Raw genomic sequence first — 16,190 nt, forward strand, 5'->3', positions numbered from 1 at the left:
TTTCATTATGTTGTACAATATTTTTGACCCCTATGTATCTTCAAGATGATAGTTTTGTGATGCAGATATAATTGAAGAATCTGCTCAGTGGCATATACACACAATTTATTCATTTCCATGTGAAACAACATAGAACAAAACTCTTCTAATCAAGTATTTCCCAAACTTCTGATACCTGGGCACACTTTTTTCTAGATGAAAAATGGCAGCATGCTGTAGTCTTTTACTTGAGAAGAGATATATAAGTGAAAATGTCAAGTCAGTCTGTGGGCTGCAACTAGTCATTGGGCCTGATTCTGCTTGTGGTGCTGGCCAAACCAGGGCCCAATCCAGTTACCCGGAGCTTGGAAATTTGGTGATGGGCGTGGCAGCATTAATTGCCACCACTCCTACACCATGAAATTTCTTGATCTATGGCGAGCCTGGCAGGCTACATTATATGGCTTCATGGGCCAGATTGGCTACTGATAAGGTATCATTTTTTGCAGTACACTTCCACTCTCACAACATACTAGTATACCATGGTACACCCTTTGGAAATCATTTCTCTAATCATAACATTTAAAGTAATTAATTAAACACTGGAGAATACTTGGGGACTGTATTTTTAAAAACAATCCAGAAAACTGTTTTTTCTGGTGTCACCTTGAAACTTCATCAATGGGCACATGATCAGCTACATTTTTCACTCCTGCTTTAAGCCACTGCTTTTACCTTTTTCCTCTCATAGTTTCATAGTTGTTAGGGGCTAGAAGGGACCTAACAGATCATCAGGTCCAGCCCCTCGAACTTAGATGGGCATTAAGAAATTTGTTGAAGATCGCCAGGGTGGATGACTATTGTCTGGGGGGATCCTGCTCCAAACCCTCAAATGCAATCTTCTGTTTAGAGCCAGATATCCAGTTCATTCAGACTAACACAGATACTTCAAATGGATAGCTTTCTGAAGGTGAAAGGAGCCATAGCAAAGGGCCATATGCAACTTGTACATTCATTTACACTAGTGCAAAGAGAGGTAGCTAGCTGTGTTAGTCTGAAGTCATGCAGAAGACAGAGCAGTTTGGCACCTTAAGGACTAAATCACAAAGGCATGAGCTGTCATAGATAATGGAATCATAGATAATTATGGTTGTAAGGGACCTGAGGAGGTCATTTAGTTCAACCCCCTACTCAAAGCAGGATCAGCTCATGCTGGATCATCCCAGCCAAGGCTGTAAAATGTCCAAGGATGGAGATTCCATCACCTCTCTGAGTAACCTGTTCCAGTGTTATACTACCCTCCTAGTGATGCTTTTCCTAATGTCTAACCTAAACTTCCCTTTCTGCAACTTGAGACCATTGCTCCTTGTTCTGTCATGTGCCACCACTGAGAACAGTCTAGCTCCATCCTCTTTGGAACCGCCGTTCAGGTAGCTGAAGGCTTCTATTAAATCCCCACTCAGTTTTCTTTTCTTCAGACTGTATAAGTCCAGTTACATCAGCCTTTCCTTATAAATTATGTGCCCTAGCCCCCTAACCATTTTTGTTGCCCTCCTCCAATTTCTCTCTGTCTTTTCTGTAGTGGGGCCCAAAACTGGACACAGTATTCCAGAGATGGCCTCACAAGTGCTGAATAGAAGAAAATAATCAGGGTGCAGGCAGAAGTGCAGCTCCTCGATGTAACTGATAACACTTTGCAGAAAGTGTTTTTTAGTTACAGTGTTCCTCAGATGTTCACTGCTGGTTCCAGGTAGGAGGGGAATCTAGCGGCTGGCTGGAGCCTGGAGTCAGTTTCCCCAAGCAAAGGCCCCTCCTCCCTGCAATGCTTTCAGAGTGGAAGAGGGCGAGGAGAGTGGAAGGAGCTCATTCTAGGGTTTCCCAGCCAGTGCTGGAGGGTGGGCTGGATGAATTGGAGCCCCCAACCTTGGGAGGAGAGGGCCTCCATTTCACACAACCCACCGTTCAGCTGAAAACCCTGACACTGAATTCCCACTGCTCCCCATCCCCCTCCCATTCTGAAAACAGCTCAAGGCGGCAGGCAGTGCAGAAAGAAGTTACAGAAGATGCTTTGTTCTGAAACTTCTTCATTTGACCTCTCATGTAATGCATGGTCAGATTTTTCACCTGTTTGGCCATTTTTTGAAGTTGTCTGCAGCTGTGCATTTGTGTTTGCACATGGCTATAAAACACTTCCTGTAGCCAGATATGGAAAAAAATTGACACTTCTGTTTGTTCCCTCAGTCTGCTGGCCACACTTTTACTAATCACCCCAATTAGTCATTACCCATCTTTGTAAAAAGGGCACACTATTAGCTGATATTTAGCTTATCTTCCACTCTAACCCCCAAACCTCTTTACTGCAGAATTACTGCTTAGCCAGTCAGTTCCCAGCATGTACCGTTGCATGGGATTGTGTGCTAGTGCAGGACTTGTCCTTATTGAACATCACAAGATTTCTTGGATTTGGTCCCGTCCTCCAATTTGTCAAGGTCTCTCTGAATCTTATTCCTACCCTCCAGTGTATTTACTACTTCCCTTAGCTTGGTGTCATTCACAAACCTGCTGAGGGTGCACTCCGTCTCATCTTCCACAGCATTGATGAAGATATTGAGTAAAGCTGGCCCCACGACTGACTGTTGGGGCACTCCATTTGATACCAGCTGCCAACTAGACACCAAGCCATACCCCCTAAGTCCAATGCTGCAGCCAGTTTTCTATCCATTTTACAGTCCATTCACCCAACCCATACTTCCTTAGCTTGCATGTGAGAATGTTGTAGGAGACCTTATAAAAAGCCTGGCTAAAGTAAAAGTACATCATGTCCATTGCTCTCCCTGCATACACAGAACCAGTCATCTCATCATAAAAGGAGATCAGGTTGGTCAGGCATGACTTGTCCTTGGTGAATCGATGCTGACCATTCCTAATTGGCACTTTCTCTTCCACATGCTCAGAAATGGATTCCTTGAGGGCCTGCTCCATGATTTATTAAGGGAGTAAGGTGAAGCTGACTGATTTGTAGTTGCCCAAATCTTCCTTCTTCCCTTTCTTAAAAATGGGCACTATATTTGTGCTTTTCCAATCATCCGGGACCACTCCCAAGGTTTTCAAAGATGGTGGTCAGTGGCTCTGCAGTTAGGTTGGCCAACCTCCTTAGCATCCTTAGATGCATCATGTTTGGTCCCATGGACTTGTACACATCCAGCTTTTCCAAATAGTCCAAATCATTATCTATAATTCCATTATCTATGACAGCTCATGCCTTTGTGATTTAGTCCTTAAGGTGCCAAACCTTTTCTCAAACTACCAGGGAGGCTACTCACCTCCTTCCCAAACTGTACTGCCAAGTGCAGTAGTCTGGGAGCTGACCTTGCCTGTGAAGACTGAGGTGAAAAAGGCATTGAGTACTTCAGCCTTTTCCATATAATCTGTCACTAGATTGACTCCCCCATTCAATAAGTAACCCACTCTTTCTCTGGTTTTCCTCCTGTTGCTGACGTACTTGTAGAAACCCTTCTTGTTACCCTTCATGTCCCTTGCTAGTTGCAACTTCAGTTGTGCTTTGGGCCTCTTGATTTAACCCTGCATGCCCAAGCAGTGGTCTTATAGTCTTCCCTAGTTGCTTGTCCAAGTTTACACTTTCTGTAAGCTTCTGTAATGTGTTTTAGGACACTGAAGAGGACCATGGTAAGCCAAGCTGATCTTCTGCTGTACTTGCTCATCTTCCTGAACATTGGGATGGTTCATTCCTGCGTCCTCAGTATGGTTTCTTCAAAGTACAACCAGCCTTCCTTGGCTTCTTTCCTCCTCAGGTGGGCCTCCCAAGGGATCTTACCTATCAGTTCCCTGAGCGAGTCAAAGTCAGCTTTTTTGAAGTCCAGGGTCCTTAATCTGCTGCTTTCCATCTTTCCTTTCCTGAGGATCCCTGAATTCAATCATCTCATGGTCACTTCTGTCCAAATTGCCATCCTCTTATATATTCCCCACCAGTTTTTTCCTGTTTAGGTCAAGAAGACCAAGGTCCTTAGTTGGTGTCTCCAACATTTTCAGCAGGAAGTTGTCCCCGGCACTTTCAAAAAACTTCCTGGATTGCCTAAGCACTGCCTTCCCAGCAGATGGCAGGGTGATTTGAAGTCCCCCCTGAGAACCAGGGCCTGTGACTGGAAAACTTCCACTAGGTGTTTGAAGATAGCCTCATCTACTTCATCCTCCTGGTCTGGTAGTCTATTGCACGCAACGTTGCAACATCACCCTTGTTTCTGTCGCTTGTGATCTTAACCCATAAATTTTTAACAAGCCTATCTCCAGTTTCATAATGGAGCTCTGAGCAGTCAAGCACAACTCCTCTTTTCCCCTGCCTGTCCTTCTTGAAAAGTTTATACCCATCATGACAGTGCTATAACTATGCAAGCTATCCTGCCAAGTCTCTGTGATTCCAAATCACATCACAGTTCTGTTACTGTGTGAGAATTTAGAATTCTTCCCTTTTGTTTCCCTGTCTCCATGCATTCATGTAGATACTTGAGGTAATTAGCTGATTGTCCTACTTTCTCAGGAAGAATGAGAAGGCTTCCCTTGTTGCCCCCTCTTGATGTGCTTCTTCCAGGTCACCCACTTCCCTATGTACCTCAGGATTTTGGTCTCTGTCCCCCAGCAAACCTAGTTTAAAGCCCTCCTCACTAGGTTAGTGAGCCTGTCTGCAAATATGCTGTTCCCTCTCTTCATCTGGTGGGTCCTGTCTCTTCCTAGCTATCTTTCTTAAAACAACATCCCATGGTCAAAGAAGCCAAAGCCTTGCTGGTGACACTATCTGCGTAGCTATGCATTTTTCTGCAGGATGCATCTACTCCTGCCCAGGCCCTTCTCTTTTATCAGAAGAACTGAGGAGAATACCACCTGAACCTCAGACCCCTTCACACTTGCATCTAGAGCCCTGTAGTCGCTTTTGATCTACTTAGGGTCCATTCCCCCTCCCCCCAGCAAGATTATTGGTGTCCATATGAATGAATAGCATGGGGTAGTAGTCAGAGGCCTGGAGGCATCTCAGTAATCCTTTCGTGACATCTTGGATCTGGGCTCCAGGCAAGCAACAGACCTTCTGAGCCAACTGGTCATGCTGGCAGATGGATGCCTCCATCCCCCAGAGAAGGCAGTCTCCAATCACTATCACCTCTTGCTTTGTTTTGGTGGCAGTGGTCTCAATCCTCCCAACCTTGGGGATGCCTGCCCTGCCCTCCTCCACCAAGAGAAAGTGGTCTTCCTCCTCTGTTGCTACAGCTCCGTATCTTTTATCCAGGAAAACTGCTGCAGGTAGAGATGAATATTTCTTCTTGCTCCCAGATGTCACAAGCTTCTAGCTTCCAGGGAGTCCACGCACTCTTCCTTGTCTAGTGCTGCCTTTGGCAGTTCTACCTCCACAGGTCTCTTTCAGTACTGAATTGATGAAGTCCTCATGGTGTAGGTTGTTTTGGAGCCTTACCACCACTTCCTGTAGCTCCTTTGCTTGCTCCCTAAGAAACCCCCAGGAGCACTGCTCACATTGCAGGCACTCCCCAACCTGACCATCACTGTAGGAACTTGCAAGCTGCAGTCTCCACTGTGCCAAACCAAGCCTCAACAGGGAGCAGTCCTGCCTGTTCAGACATGTCATAGGTGCAAGCAAGGGAAGAACTGGCAGTAGCAGTGACTGACATTTATTTATGAACTCTTTGAGAACAGCACTCATTTATAAAGAGAGAAATACTGAGGGAGGTTTGCCATTTTGTATCTCTCAATACTTTTGAGACTGGGAAGAAGAAATGGGAAAGTTCAAACACCTTGACTATTCATTTATACATAGATATTGATTGATTGATATATCAAGCTATCTAGATTAATCAATCTGTCTTTTGAAATAGGGCAGCAAGCTTTTCTTTGAAGCTTGCAGAAATGTCTGTATTGTTTCTATAGGTTCACTTTAAAGATATATTCATTGCAATTAGTTTGGAGGGGAATACGGGTGAAATGCTGTGCACTTAAAAATGTAATTTAAAATGATATTTACTACCTTTAAATATTTTTTATAATTACACTTACATTTACTGTGCATCTAAAAATGTAATTTTAGTCTCCTTTTCAAAAAAATTTAAATGTAGCTAGTCTTAAGCTATCTCTGGATTTTAGCACCAATTTCATAAGGAGGTGAGTGGTTTGATTCAGTTGGAGCTTCCCCTGCTTCTGATTTAATCCTTTTCAGGGATCCAGTTATTCTGAATGTCTTAGCATGAAACAGAACGTACATTTACAGCTCGCCATGTATTGTAAAGGCATTTACAAGTGCTGTGGGAATATGGCATAATCATTATAATTATGCTGATGATAATTTGATTTCTTTGTATTAACACTTAGATGGATAATAGAGTCCATACACATATGATAATGAAGAGTTGTATTCTGCCACTAGATACCATTTTAAATATTAATATTCTTTACAAAAAATGTAGACTATTGAAGAAAAATAACACGCTATACCTTCCCTAATGAAAACATAAACTGTGTGCGCTCAAAAATACTTACTTGCAGCCATTACTAATTAAGATGATAAAAACCTGGAATAAGTCCACAGAGATTAATGAACAAATTCTGGATTAATCTCAGTAATTTAAATCAGTTGCTGCAATTATGGCAGGCATGAGAAAGTAATGGTTGATTATATGGAAAAAAGTGTCAGTGCATAAAATTTAATTCAGGTAGTGCTATCTTTCTACCCCACTGCTTTTTGTTATAGTCCATTGAACTTTTCAGAGGGAAGATGCTCCTTCCCCACTGCTGCAAAATTTTGTTTTTGGTTCGAAATGCACGGATTCAAAGTATCATAGAGTTGGAAGGGGCCTCAAGGGTCATCTAGCCAGACACTTTGCACAGGTGCATGATTTGCTTTTTTTCATCTATCCCAGGCAGATGTCTATCCAATGAGGGAAGATTATGTAATCCCCCAGGAAGCTTGTTCCATTAACCTACTTTATAGAGCCTCTTCCCAAGAATTAAGTTAAATTTGTTTTTCTTGTCCTGCCTTTGTGTCAAAGAGAAACAATTTTCCTCCACCTTTATGGCATCCTTTTAAATGTTTGAAAACTGGAGGGATGGGATTGAAACACGTTATCTCAAATACAAACCCATCTAGCCCTTATTTTTTTATCTTTTTTCCAAAATTAAACAATAGTATTAAATTTAAATGTGCTATTATTTTCCTATTATGTAAGCATTTATGTTCAGAGATGAACCTTTTAATCTGAATTCTTAAGTCTGATTCGGATTGCGTTATCTCTGCTTACACAGTTAATATGATGAAGAAACATCTGAGGGTTGGTGTCTTTTAACTGCATAGGAATGAACCTAAAAGTAATTGATCAGTCTGTTTATTTTGATACCTAAAGTTCGTAAAGATTTTTATGTTCACATATCTGTTATATCTGATTCTACAAAAAGTTGTATAGTATAATAACACTATTTCATTTTCTGCATCACAAAACAAGCAGGTTTCTAATAAATCACATTAACTCTTAATTTATTCAGTAAGCTGCTTGCAAGAATAGTTATAGTTTTCAAATGAAATGTCATAATATTTTTATTTGTTAAAAACAGCCTTCAAAATTAGAAAATACACATACATACAAGCATTCTATCTTCCATATGATAAAAATCATAGTGAATCTCCTGGAATTTCTTACAAGTGTTCTCTTCTTTGATGAGGATGTTGTTTGGTATGTGAAGAGGAAGCAGGTGTTATGGTCAGCAGTCCCAATGAATGATAGGTCTGTATGGGATCAGGAAGTTCTAAATTTGTGGAATGATAACTTGCTTGCAATTCTTCCTAACCTTTTTCTTTCTACTGACAGCATAGCTCTTTTAGGATCCATACTGCCCAGGATCCTGTCACTCTTCTTTCCATGCATCTACAATAGATCTTACGATACAAGGTGATGCCAGAAGACAGGAAGTAATAGACTTGAGCCCTTAACTTCAGTTTTGAGGTCTGTCAAAACAGGCATATAATTTTAAAGGGAGTAAACCTTGTACAGTGGCTGATCCCTGTTCTATTCCTACACAGAGCAGAATTAATATAGGTGGGCTTCCACAGGCTCTTGGGAAAGAGATAGTGAGAAAATACAAAGCTTTGTTTCCATCTCACTTTCTGCTTTTTAGGGAGCTGGGCTGCTCAGTTTACTTGTCTGACTCTCCATATCTCAGAAGTCATAGAAATATTAGGTTCAAATGAGTTTATTTTGTACTTGAGGAGGATTTATGCACTGTCTCCAACAGTTACACATGCAGTTGCCCATATGCGTTGAATAAACACCACACATCTCCAGTTAGTACAACTATAATTATATCCTGATGCTGGGCACAGACAAAATTCCTAATGATTTAAAGGAGATTCCTGTAAGCAGAACAGGATATGACTATTAGAATAAATTTTATTTCAGTAGGATTTAAAAAAAATATTGTTAGCTTTTGAGAGAGACTTCTTTAAAAAAAATTATGTCTAGTATTTCAACATGAACAGCTGTTTCCAGGGTCATGGAAAAGAGAAATAGAAAACATTACATGTTCTAACACATTTTTATGAAATGCAGATTTCAAGAAATAATAAAATGGTGATCCCAATTACAATTGGAAGGAGAAAGATGTTGAAATACAATCTTAATTAAGTTGTAGTTTAATTATACATCTTGTTGTCTGATTTCCAGCTGCTTCCAAGCATGGAGACTACAATTGGCATTGCTCCATAGATCATAATAGCACTGTGCTTGTTTAAAAGAACATTTACTGGTCCCAGTATTTAAAAGTAGTTTGGGGAGGAAGTGAGCAGCCAACAGTGGCAAAAGAACAGGTTAGGGACTAGTTAGAAAACCTGGATGTGTACAAGTCCGTGGGGCTGGATGTGATGTATCTGAGGGTGTTGTTGGAGTTACCCAATAAGTTTGTAGAGTCACTGGGCCATTATCTTTGAAAACTCATGGCAATTGGGAGAGCTTCTAGATGATTGCAAAAGGGTCGATCAAATGTCCATGTTTATTTAAGAAATGGAAAAAGGAAGATCCAGGGATTGACAAACTGGTCAGCCTCACCTCAGTGCCTGGATAAATTGTGGAGCAGGTCCTCAAGCAATCTGTTTCTGAGAACCTGGGGGAGAAGGTGATAAGGAACAGTTGGCATGGATTTACCAAGGGCAGGTCATGCTTGATCAACCTGATTACCTTCTAGGGCAAGATGATCAACTCTGTGGATGTCAGGAGAGCAGTGGATGTAATATACCTTGATTTTAGCGAGGCTTTTGATAAAGTCTACCACAGCATTTTCATAAGCAGGCTAAGAAAGTATGGGTTGGATGAATGTACTGTATAGTGGATAGTAAACTGGCTGAACTGTCAGGCTTAGAGCGTAGTAATCAATGGCTTAATGTCTAATTGTCAGCTGGTATCAAGTGGAGTGCTCCAGGGATCAATCCTGTTTTGTTCAGTATCTTCACTGATGATATACAAGATATGATGGAGTACACCCTCAGCTGGGTGCACTCCACCAAGCTGGGTGGAGTAGTAGATAAGCTAGGGGGTAGGACTAGGATTCAGGGAGACTGTGACAAATTGAAGGATTGGACCAAAAGAAATCTTATGAGGTTCAAGTAGGACAAGTGCAAAGTGCTGCACTTAGGGTAGAACAGTCTCATGCAATGGTACAGGCTGGGGACTGACTGGCTAAGCAGCAGCTCAGCAGAAAAGGACCTGGGGGTTACAGTGGACAATAAGATGAATATGAGCCAACAGTGTGCCCTTGTTGCCAAACAAACCAATGACTGAGTGCGCTGTATTAGTAGGAATGTTGCCAGTAGATTGTGGGAAGTGATTATTCCCTTATTTGGCATTTGTGAGGCCACCTCTGGAGTACTGTGTCCAGTTTTGGGCCTCCACTACAAAAAGGATGTAGACCAATTGGAGAGATTCCAGTGGAGGGCGATGAAAATGGTGAGGGGGCTGAGGCACATGAGGAGAGGCTGAGGGAACTGGTCTTATTTAGTCTGGAGAAGAGAAGCCTAAGTAGGAATTTATTAGCAGCCTTCAACTACCTGAAGGTTGGTTCTAAAGATGATGAAGCCAGACTGTTCTCAGTGGTGGCAGATAACAGGACAAGCAGTAAGGGAAGTTTAGGTTGGATATTAGGAAAGTCTTTCTCACAAGGAGGGTAGTAAAGACCTGGAATAGGTTACCCAGGGATATTGTGGAATCTCCATCCTTGTAGGTTTGAAGACCCAGGTAGATTAAAGCCTTGGCTGGGATGATATAGTTGGGGATAGTTCTGTCTTGGCTGGACTAGATGACTTCCTGAGATCCCTTGCATTTCTAATATTCTTTGTTTCTGTGTATTTGCAGTGTAATAATTTCACAAGTTACAGATACCACAGTAAATTACATGATTCAGGAAGTAGCAAAATTATATATAAATATATAGATAGAATAAAATTCCATTCTTTGATTCTGTAGTAATTAACGAGACGTCAAATGGTGTCTGTCTTCTTGACTTCAGTCATATTACAAGTAGGAGAAGGGATGACTTTCTCTCACATTATGGTCCTTATTTAGTCCATAATCAAAACTTCCTCTGATTTCTATAACCATTTAGAACTGATTGGAGAATTTGTTACATAGGTTAAACCAGTTTAAGCCCATAAAGAAAATAATCCCTACAGCCATCTTAAATTCTTATTGCCTGCTTTGTGCTTGAGTTAATTTGAATTTTTGTTGCCTAAGTCACTCATAGATTTGTTTGTGACAGTTTGCCACCTCTTATTTTAGGTAGCTGTATAATGCATGTATTTCTAATTCTTCTCTTTACAGAGTCACAGTAGTCTGTTTTCAAGGTAAATGCAATATTTGTGTCTGAGTAAGAAAAGAAGTTTTATAATTGACAAGTTAATTTGCTGAAACTAATTCAAGTATAAGAAGTGCATGGTTTCCTAGTCTTCTGGTTTTTCTTAATGTTTAGCAAGTAGACCCCTTGTATTCTAGAATTTTAGGTAATTAATGGATAATGATGATAACATTTTGCACAGTTTAGTAACAGAGGCCCTGCAGCTAACTACAAGTATAGTGACCTTATTATCTTGATCAAATCTGGGATGAGGGGTAACACACATGCACACATACCAGCCAGAGGAAGGAGCTGCTGGTGCTGCAGAGAGTAAGACACACCATAGTGGAGTCCCCTCAGGGCCACCAGGCTGTTTCCAGAAAGCAGCATACACTGCAGCAACCCACAGGGACCTCTCCCCTACTGCTGGGGCAGAGTGGGACGCTTACTCCAGGTGGTCAGGAGGCCTTCTAGGTCTCTGAACAAAGACCTGTAGAATTGCCCACAGGCAGGCAGAGAGCTTCAGAGCAAAGCAGGGCTGGGTGTGGGGTGAGGTGGGTAGCTATCTGGGAGCCCCAGAGGGATCATGATCGAATTTGCCCCTGTGGTGCACTGTTTGCAGCCCACTCATGGGAGTATGTGTCCACTGTCTGCAGCTGCTGCTTAGGGCTCAGGGTGGGAGTGGGTGGGGAGTAGTGTAGGGGAGTTAGCAGGTCTTTTTATTTGATTGCCCTCAAGGGACCCACGAAGGATCCAGCCTTAGTGGGCCCCAGGGTGCTGTGGAGATGCAGGTTGCCCCTGGGCTACAGGATCTCCTCCCAGGAAGGAGTGGGTTATATACAACCAAGGGCCAGCAGGGCGGTGATACGTGGTAAAAAAAAAAAACAAAAAAAACAAAAACAAAAAACCAACCAAACCAAACAAACAAAACCCCGCTGTTAGATAGATATTTGTGAACCAGAAGAGTATTTCTAGGAAGCGAGGTATAAGTATGTGCATACAATATGCACAGAAGGCTTCATCTGCAGCCTTAAGGGCTAGAAATATAATTTCCAATCTCCTATCCATATCCTCCAATTTATATGAAAGCTCAGTTTCTGCAACATTTTTCTTTTTATTATTTTCAGTTCCCTCTTAATTATAACTCTTTGTAACTAATTGAATGAAATATTTATTGGACATAATTCACTAATGCCTAATCTAATGGTAAAATTACTGGGTCATTTGAAATGTTGAATTAGTGGTTACTATATTAGTAAGCTGTCACAAAAAACATATTTGAAAACATTATTGTACTGTTGTTGACAAATGACCAGTTTTCAGTGGATTGTGACATAATACACTGTTGCCTTGTAGCTAAATTTTTAATTGCTATTCATTTAAGTATAATTTGTCTTATTGAAAACATTATAATTAACTAAAGTGTATTCTACCACACTGTAGCTTGAAATTTATAATGATGTGAAAAAAATGTGGACTGCTAAAACTTACTGAGGAGGTATTTTCCCTAGAGACTACACTGTATGATAAGTTGTTAATCTACGTTTTCTACCCAGTCTGAGATTTTGTAGATAATATTGTGGTCTAGATGCCGTCTCTTAGTTTCCACTAGTGTTACTCATGTTAGGTAGAATTTTGTTCAGTGTTCCCATTGAAAGCATTGCTGTCCAGTTGTTGAAAACACTGTTGTCCTGCAGTGGTGATGCGTAGGGACCCCCCCCCCCCCGGTCAGCGTGATCAGCTGCTGGGGGATTCCCACCCCCCCATCAACATGATTGGCCACTGGGGATTCCTTCCATCCCCCCCAGTCGCCCATGATGTCCAGTAACATACTCAGTGTGGATGGGGTTTGCTTCAGCTACCCTTATGTTAGGTTCCATGTTTTTTCATCTCTTGCAGTAACCTCAGCATGCAAACAAACACCAGCACCACACTTCAGCATGAAGTCCCACAGAAAGAGGATAAAGAAAAGTAACACAACCTCATAAGTGGTAGAACACTTTTCAAAACACAACTATTCCATCTCTCACTTCATAGTCCTTATTTTCAAAGGAATCATGGAAAGAGAAATTTGTAACTTTCTTGAATACCAAAGCCATGGACTAAACAAAGGCATTGGCTCATTAATATATATCTGGTGCCTTTTCATCTACTGTCTTTTTTTTTTTTGCTTCAGAGGTGAACACTGGCCACATTCTTATCATAGAAAAGTAGAGCTAGAAAGGACTTCAGGGCTAGGACAGAAGTTGCACATAAACCGGTTTAAGTGATCGGAAACTGATTTAAACCTGTAACAGAACATAAGTTCAGTGCACGTAAACCAGGCTCAAAATGGCCACAACCAGTTCGAGATAAACCTGGTTGAATGTAGTATCAGACAACTGATTGAGTTTATGGTACTTCTGTCCCAGACCCCTTACTGGTTTAAGTTAAGCCAGAGTCCCCCAGCATCCTGGCATGCTCTGCAGCCCTGGGCTGTGGTGTGCTGTCTGCTCCAGTAGAGCAAGGCGGGCTCTGCCCCTCTGCTCCCTACCTGGAGCAGGGGCAGGCAGGGATGGGGGCATGGCTAGATGCCAGCCCCACCTGAGACAAAGGGGAAGAGGTTTATTTCTCCCTCCCTGCCCTGTCCCACCAGCATGGACCTGCCAGGCATTTTTCTGCTCGCTACTTCAGCGGTGGACACGTGGCCAGCCCCAGCAATGGCATCAAGGGAACTGGCAAAGGAGGGGGTTTAATTCCTCCCTCCCTGTCCCACTGGCATGGACTAATGCCAGGATCCACCTGGTGCTCCCCCCTTGCTACCACAATGGCAGGGGTGGTGGCATGGCCAGAGGCTGGCCAGCATGGCCTCCTTAGGCAAGGGTGCAGGAAGGGGGTATTATTTCCCCTTCCCTCTTGCATCTGGCAGAGGGAGCAGAGAGGGAGCTTATCCCACTTCTCACCCCACACAGTGAGTGACCAGAAGAGGGAGCAGTCAGGGCTGGCAGACCTCGGCTGTGCTCCCCTGAGGGCAGAGGGAGCAGAGTGGGGAGTAAACCCACTCCCTGCCCACTCTGTCTCAGGGGGCCATGCTGGCTGGCCTCTGGCTGCACCTCTGTCCATGCTGCTGCACCTCTGTCCATGCATGCAGGCAGATCCTGGCTCTGGTCCATGCGAGTGGGACAGGGAGGGGGGATTTAAACCCCCTCCCTGGCTAGTTCACTTGAGGCTACTGCCAGGGTTAGCCATGCCCCCTCAGCATAGTTTCCCTGCAGCCAAGGGTGCTCTCTATCGTTCCCCGGCTTCTGGCCTGAGCCACTACAGGCATGTGCCTGCATTTCCTACATTAAAAGTGAATGTCTGTTCACTTGCAAATTGGTTCCATCTAGGCAGGTTAGACTAACCTGTAAAGATTGAATCAGTTAAGGCTCCGGCTTTTTGAATGTTTGTCCCTAGTCCAGGAGGTCAACTAGTCCAATCTCCTGCTCAAGACAGGATCATTGTGGGGCAGGGATGAGCTCTTTGCACTGAAGCAGGGCACAGAGAACCTGAACTTAGCTCCGTACACGGGGAGAGTGGGGAGGACCAAACACTTCACTCCTCACACAGGGGCAAGCAGAGACCTGCATGAGCTTGTCTCCTTGCAGTGGAACTGGGCAGAGACAAGCCTGTGCTTACCTCCTTGCATAGGGACAGGCGAAGAAGAACAAGTGTTTACTTTCTTGAACCTTGTGGCACCCTCAAAAGAATCTTGGGACTCCCCAGGGTCCTCACTGACCTAATCTTGAAACTATGCAAACGACATTATCACGCAGATGCAAATAACTCTGTTCAATAAGTAGTTAAATTTATTTTGTTTAAATAAATTAAACTAAAGCAGTTGTTCTGAGTTATACTTAGCTTGGACTGTGATTGCTTCTTTCCCAAGCTTGGTGACAGATGGTTGGTAGCCTGAAAACTTGTCTCCTAATTCTTTCAACTACAGTATCTAATAGAAGATACTACAAATATGATTCTTCAGTTTTACCATAACATTATTCAAGGAGGAAAACTCACTTTCCTAGTTTATGACAAAAAAAAGATTGTATCGTTCACTCTTCTTTTACATTAAGTTGTCCTTTTCAGTATAATCACGGACATAACAATATGCAGGTACTCCTCACTTAATGTCATCCCGGTTAACCTTGTTTCATTATTACATTGCTGATCTATTAGAGACCATACTCGTTTAAAGTTGTGCAATGTTTGGTTATAACGCTGTTTGGCCACTGCCTGCTACCAGATAACTACTGTGACATAATTGGAATCCCTAAACATCATTTCGCTTAAGGTTGCATTTTTCAAGAAAGTAACTACGATGCTAAGCAAGGAGTAACTGTAACTGCATTGATTAGTGTATAATTATGACACAGTTCAAACTTACAAGTGAAATTATTTCAAGTTTTCTTGATCTATTCCATGACATCTTTATTTCATCATAATTCCATATTACTTACTAGGATAAAATGCTATCATATAGTATAACAATTAATTATAACTGATATTATTACTGTATTAAAAGAATAAAAGTCATAATGAAAGCTAATTAATCACTTGGTTTTACCTTGCTTCAGAGTACAAAAGAAAATGAGGTTAAATAGCAAAAAGTAAAAAGTGATGCAAGAGATTTCATCATCTGCCTGAACTATTGGTCCTTTAATGTCATTCTCTTGGTGTAAGGGACTTTTGGTTCACCAGGCCTTTGTGTAAATAGAGGAAAAATAATAATCATAACGTTCTGATTTAATTTTGTGAGTATTAATTTAAAAAAACCACAACTTCCCACCCCCAAAAAACAGAACTCCAACTGTGTAAGTTAAAACAGTATGATGATACCCTTATCTCATAGACCATTGTTATTAAAGCAGATGTAATGTCTGCTAATAGCTACAATTGTTTAAAATAAAATGAGATTTATTCTGAACTTCAAAAGCTTAAATGTTTTATTTTTTACTTTAGACAATTGATTTACATGGTTTTAAGCTGTTCATGAAGACCTTTCTGGAGGCAGAACTTCCTGATGATTTCAGTGAACATCTCTTTACCTCATTCAACAACAAAATCCCTCATTGCAGTCCCTCTGTTAAAAGCAAACCTCAACTCCTTTCAGGAGGTAAGTAGTGGAAGTCATACGAATGTAATGAATGATCTATTCTTTCCAAAAACATCTACATGGGAAAGTGTGCATATGGCAGTAACATTTTTTTAAGACCAATAGATTCTAGGCAACTTAAAGAACATGTTTTATTCTAGACTCATTTTGTGATTTGACATTCATATATTTGAGGAAACTGTGTCATTAACTT

The 16,190-nt window shown here is 41.8% G+C and overlaps 1 protein-coding gene across 1 annotated transcript in view; it reads left to right on the forward strand.

The window, feature by feature from the left end:
* DGKB (diacylglycerol kinase beta) overlaps positions 1 to 16,190 on the forward strand; it is a 604,653-nt gene that overhangs the window by 126,382 nt on the left and 462,081 nt on the right. The window contains exon 5 of the mRNA XM_090046888.1: positions 15,844 to 15,997. Coding sequence (XP_089903014.1) covers positions 15,844 to 15,997 — 154 coding nt within the window. The remainder of the gene's footprint in view (positions 1 to 15,843; positions 15,998 to 16,190) is intronic.

This window comes from Crocodylus siamensis, chromosome 5, assembly GCF_052110815.1.
Source record: "Crocodylus siamensis isolate JL-2025a chromosome 5, ASM5211081v1, whole genome shotgun sequence".
NCBI classification, from domain to species: Eukaryota; Metazoa; Chordata; order Crocodylia; family Crocodylidae; genus Crocodylus; species Crocodylus siamensis.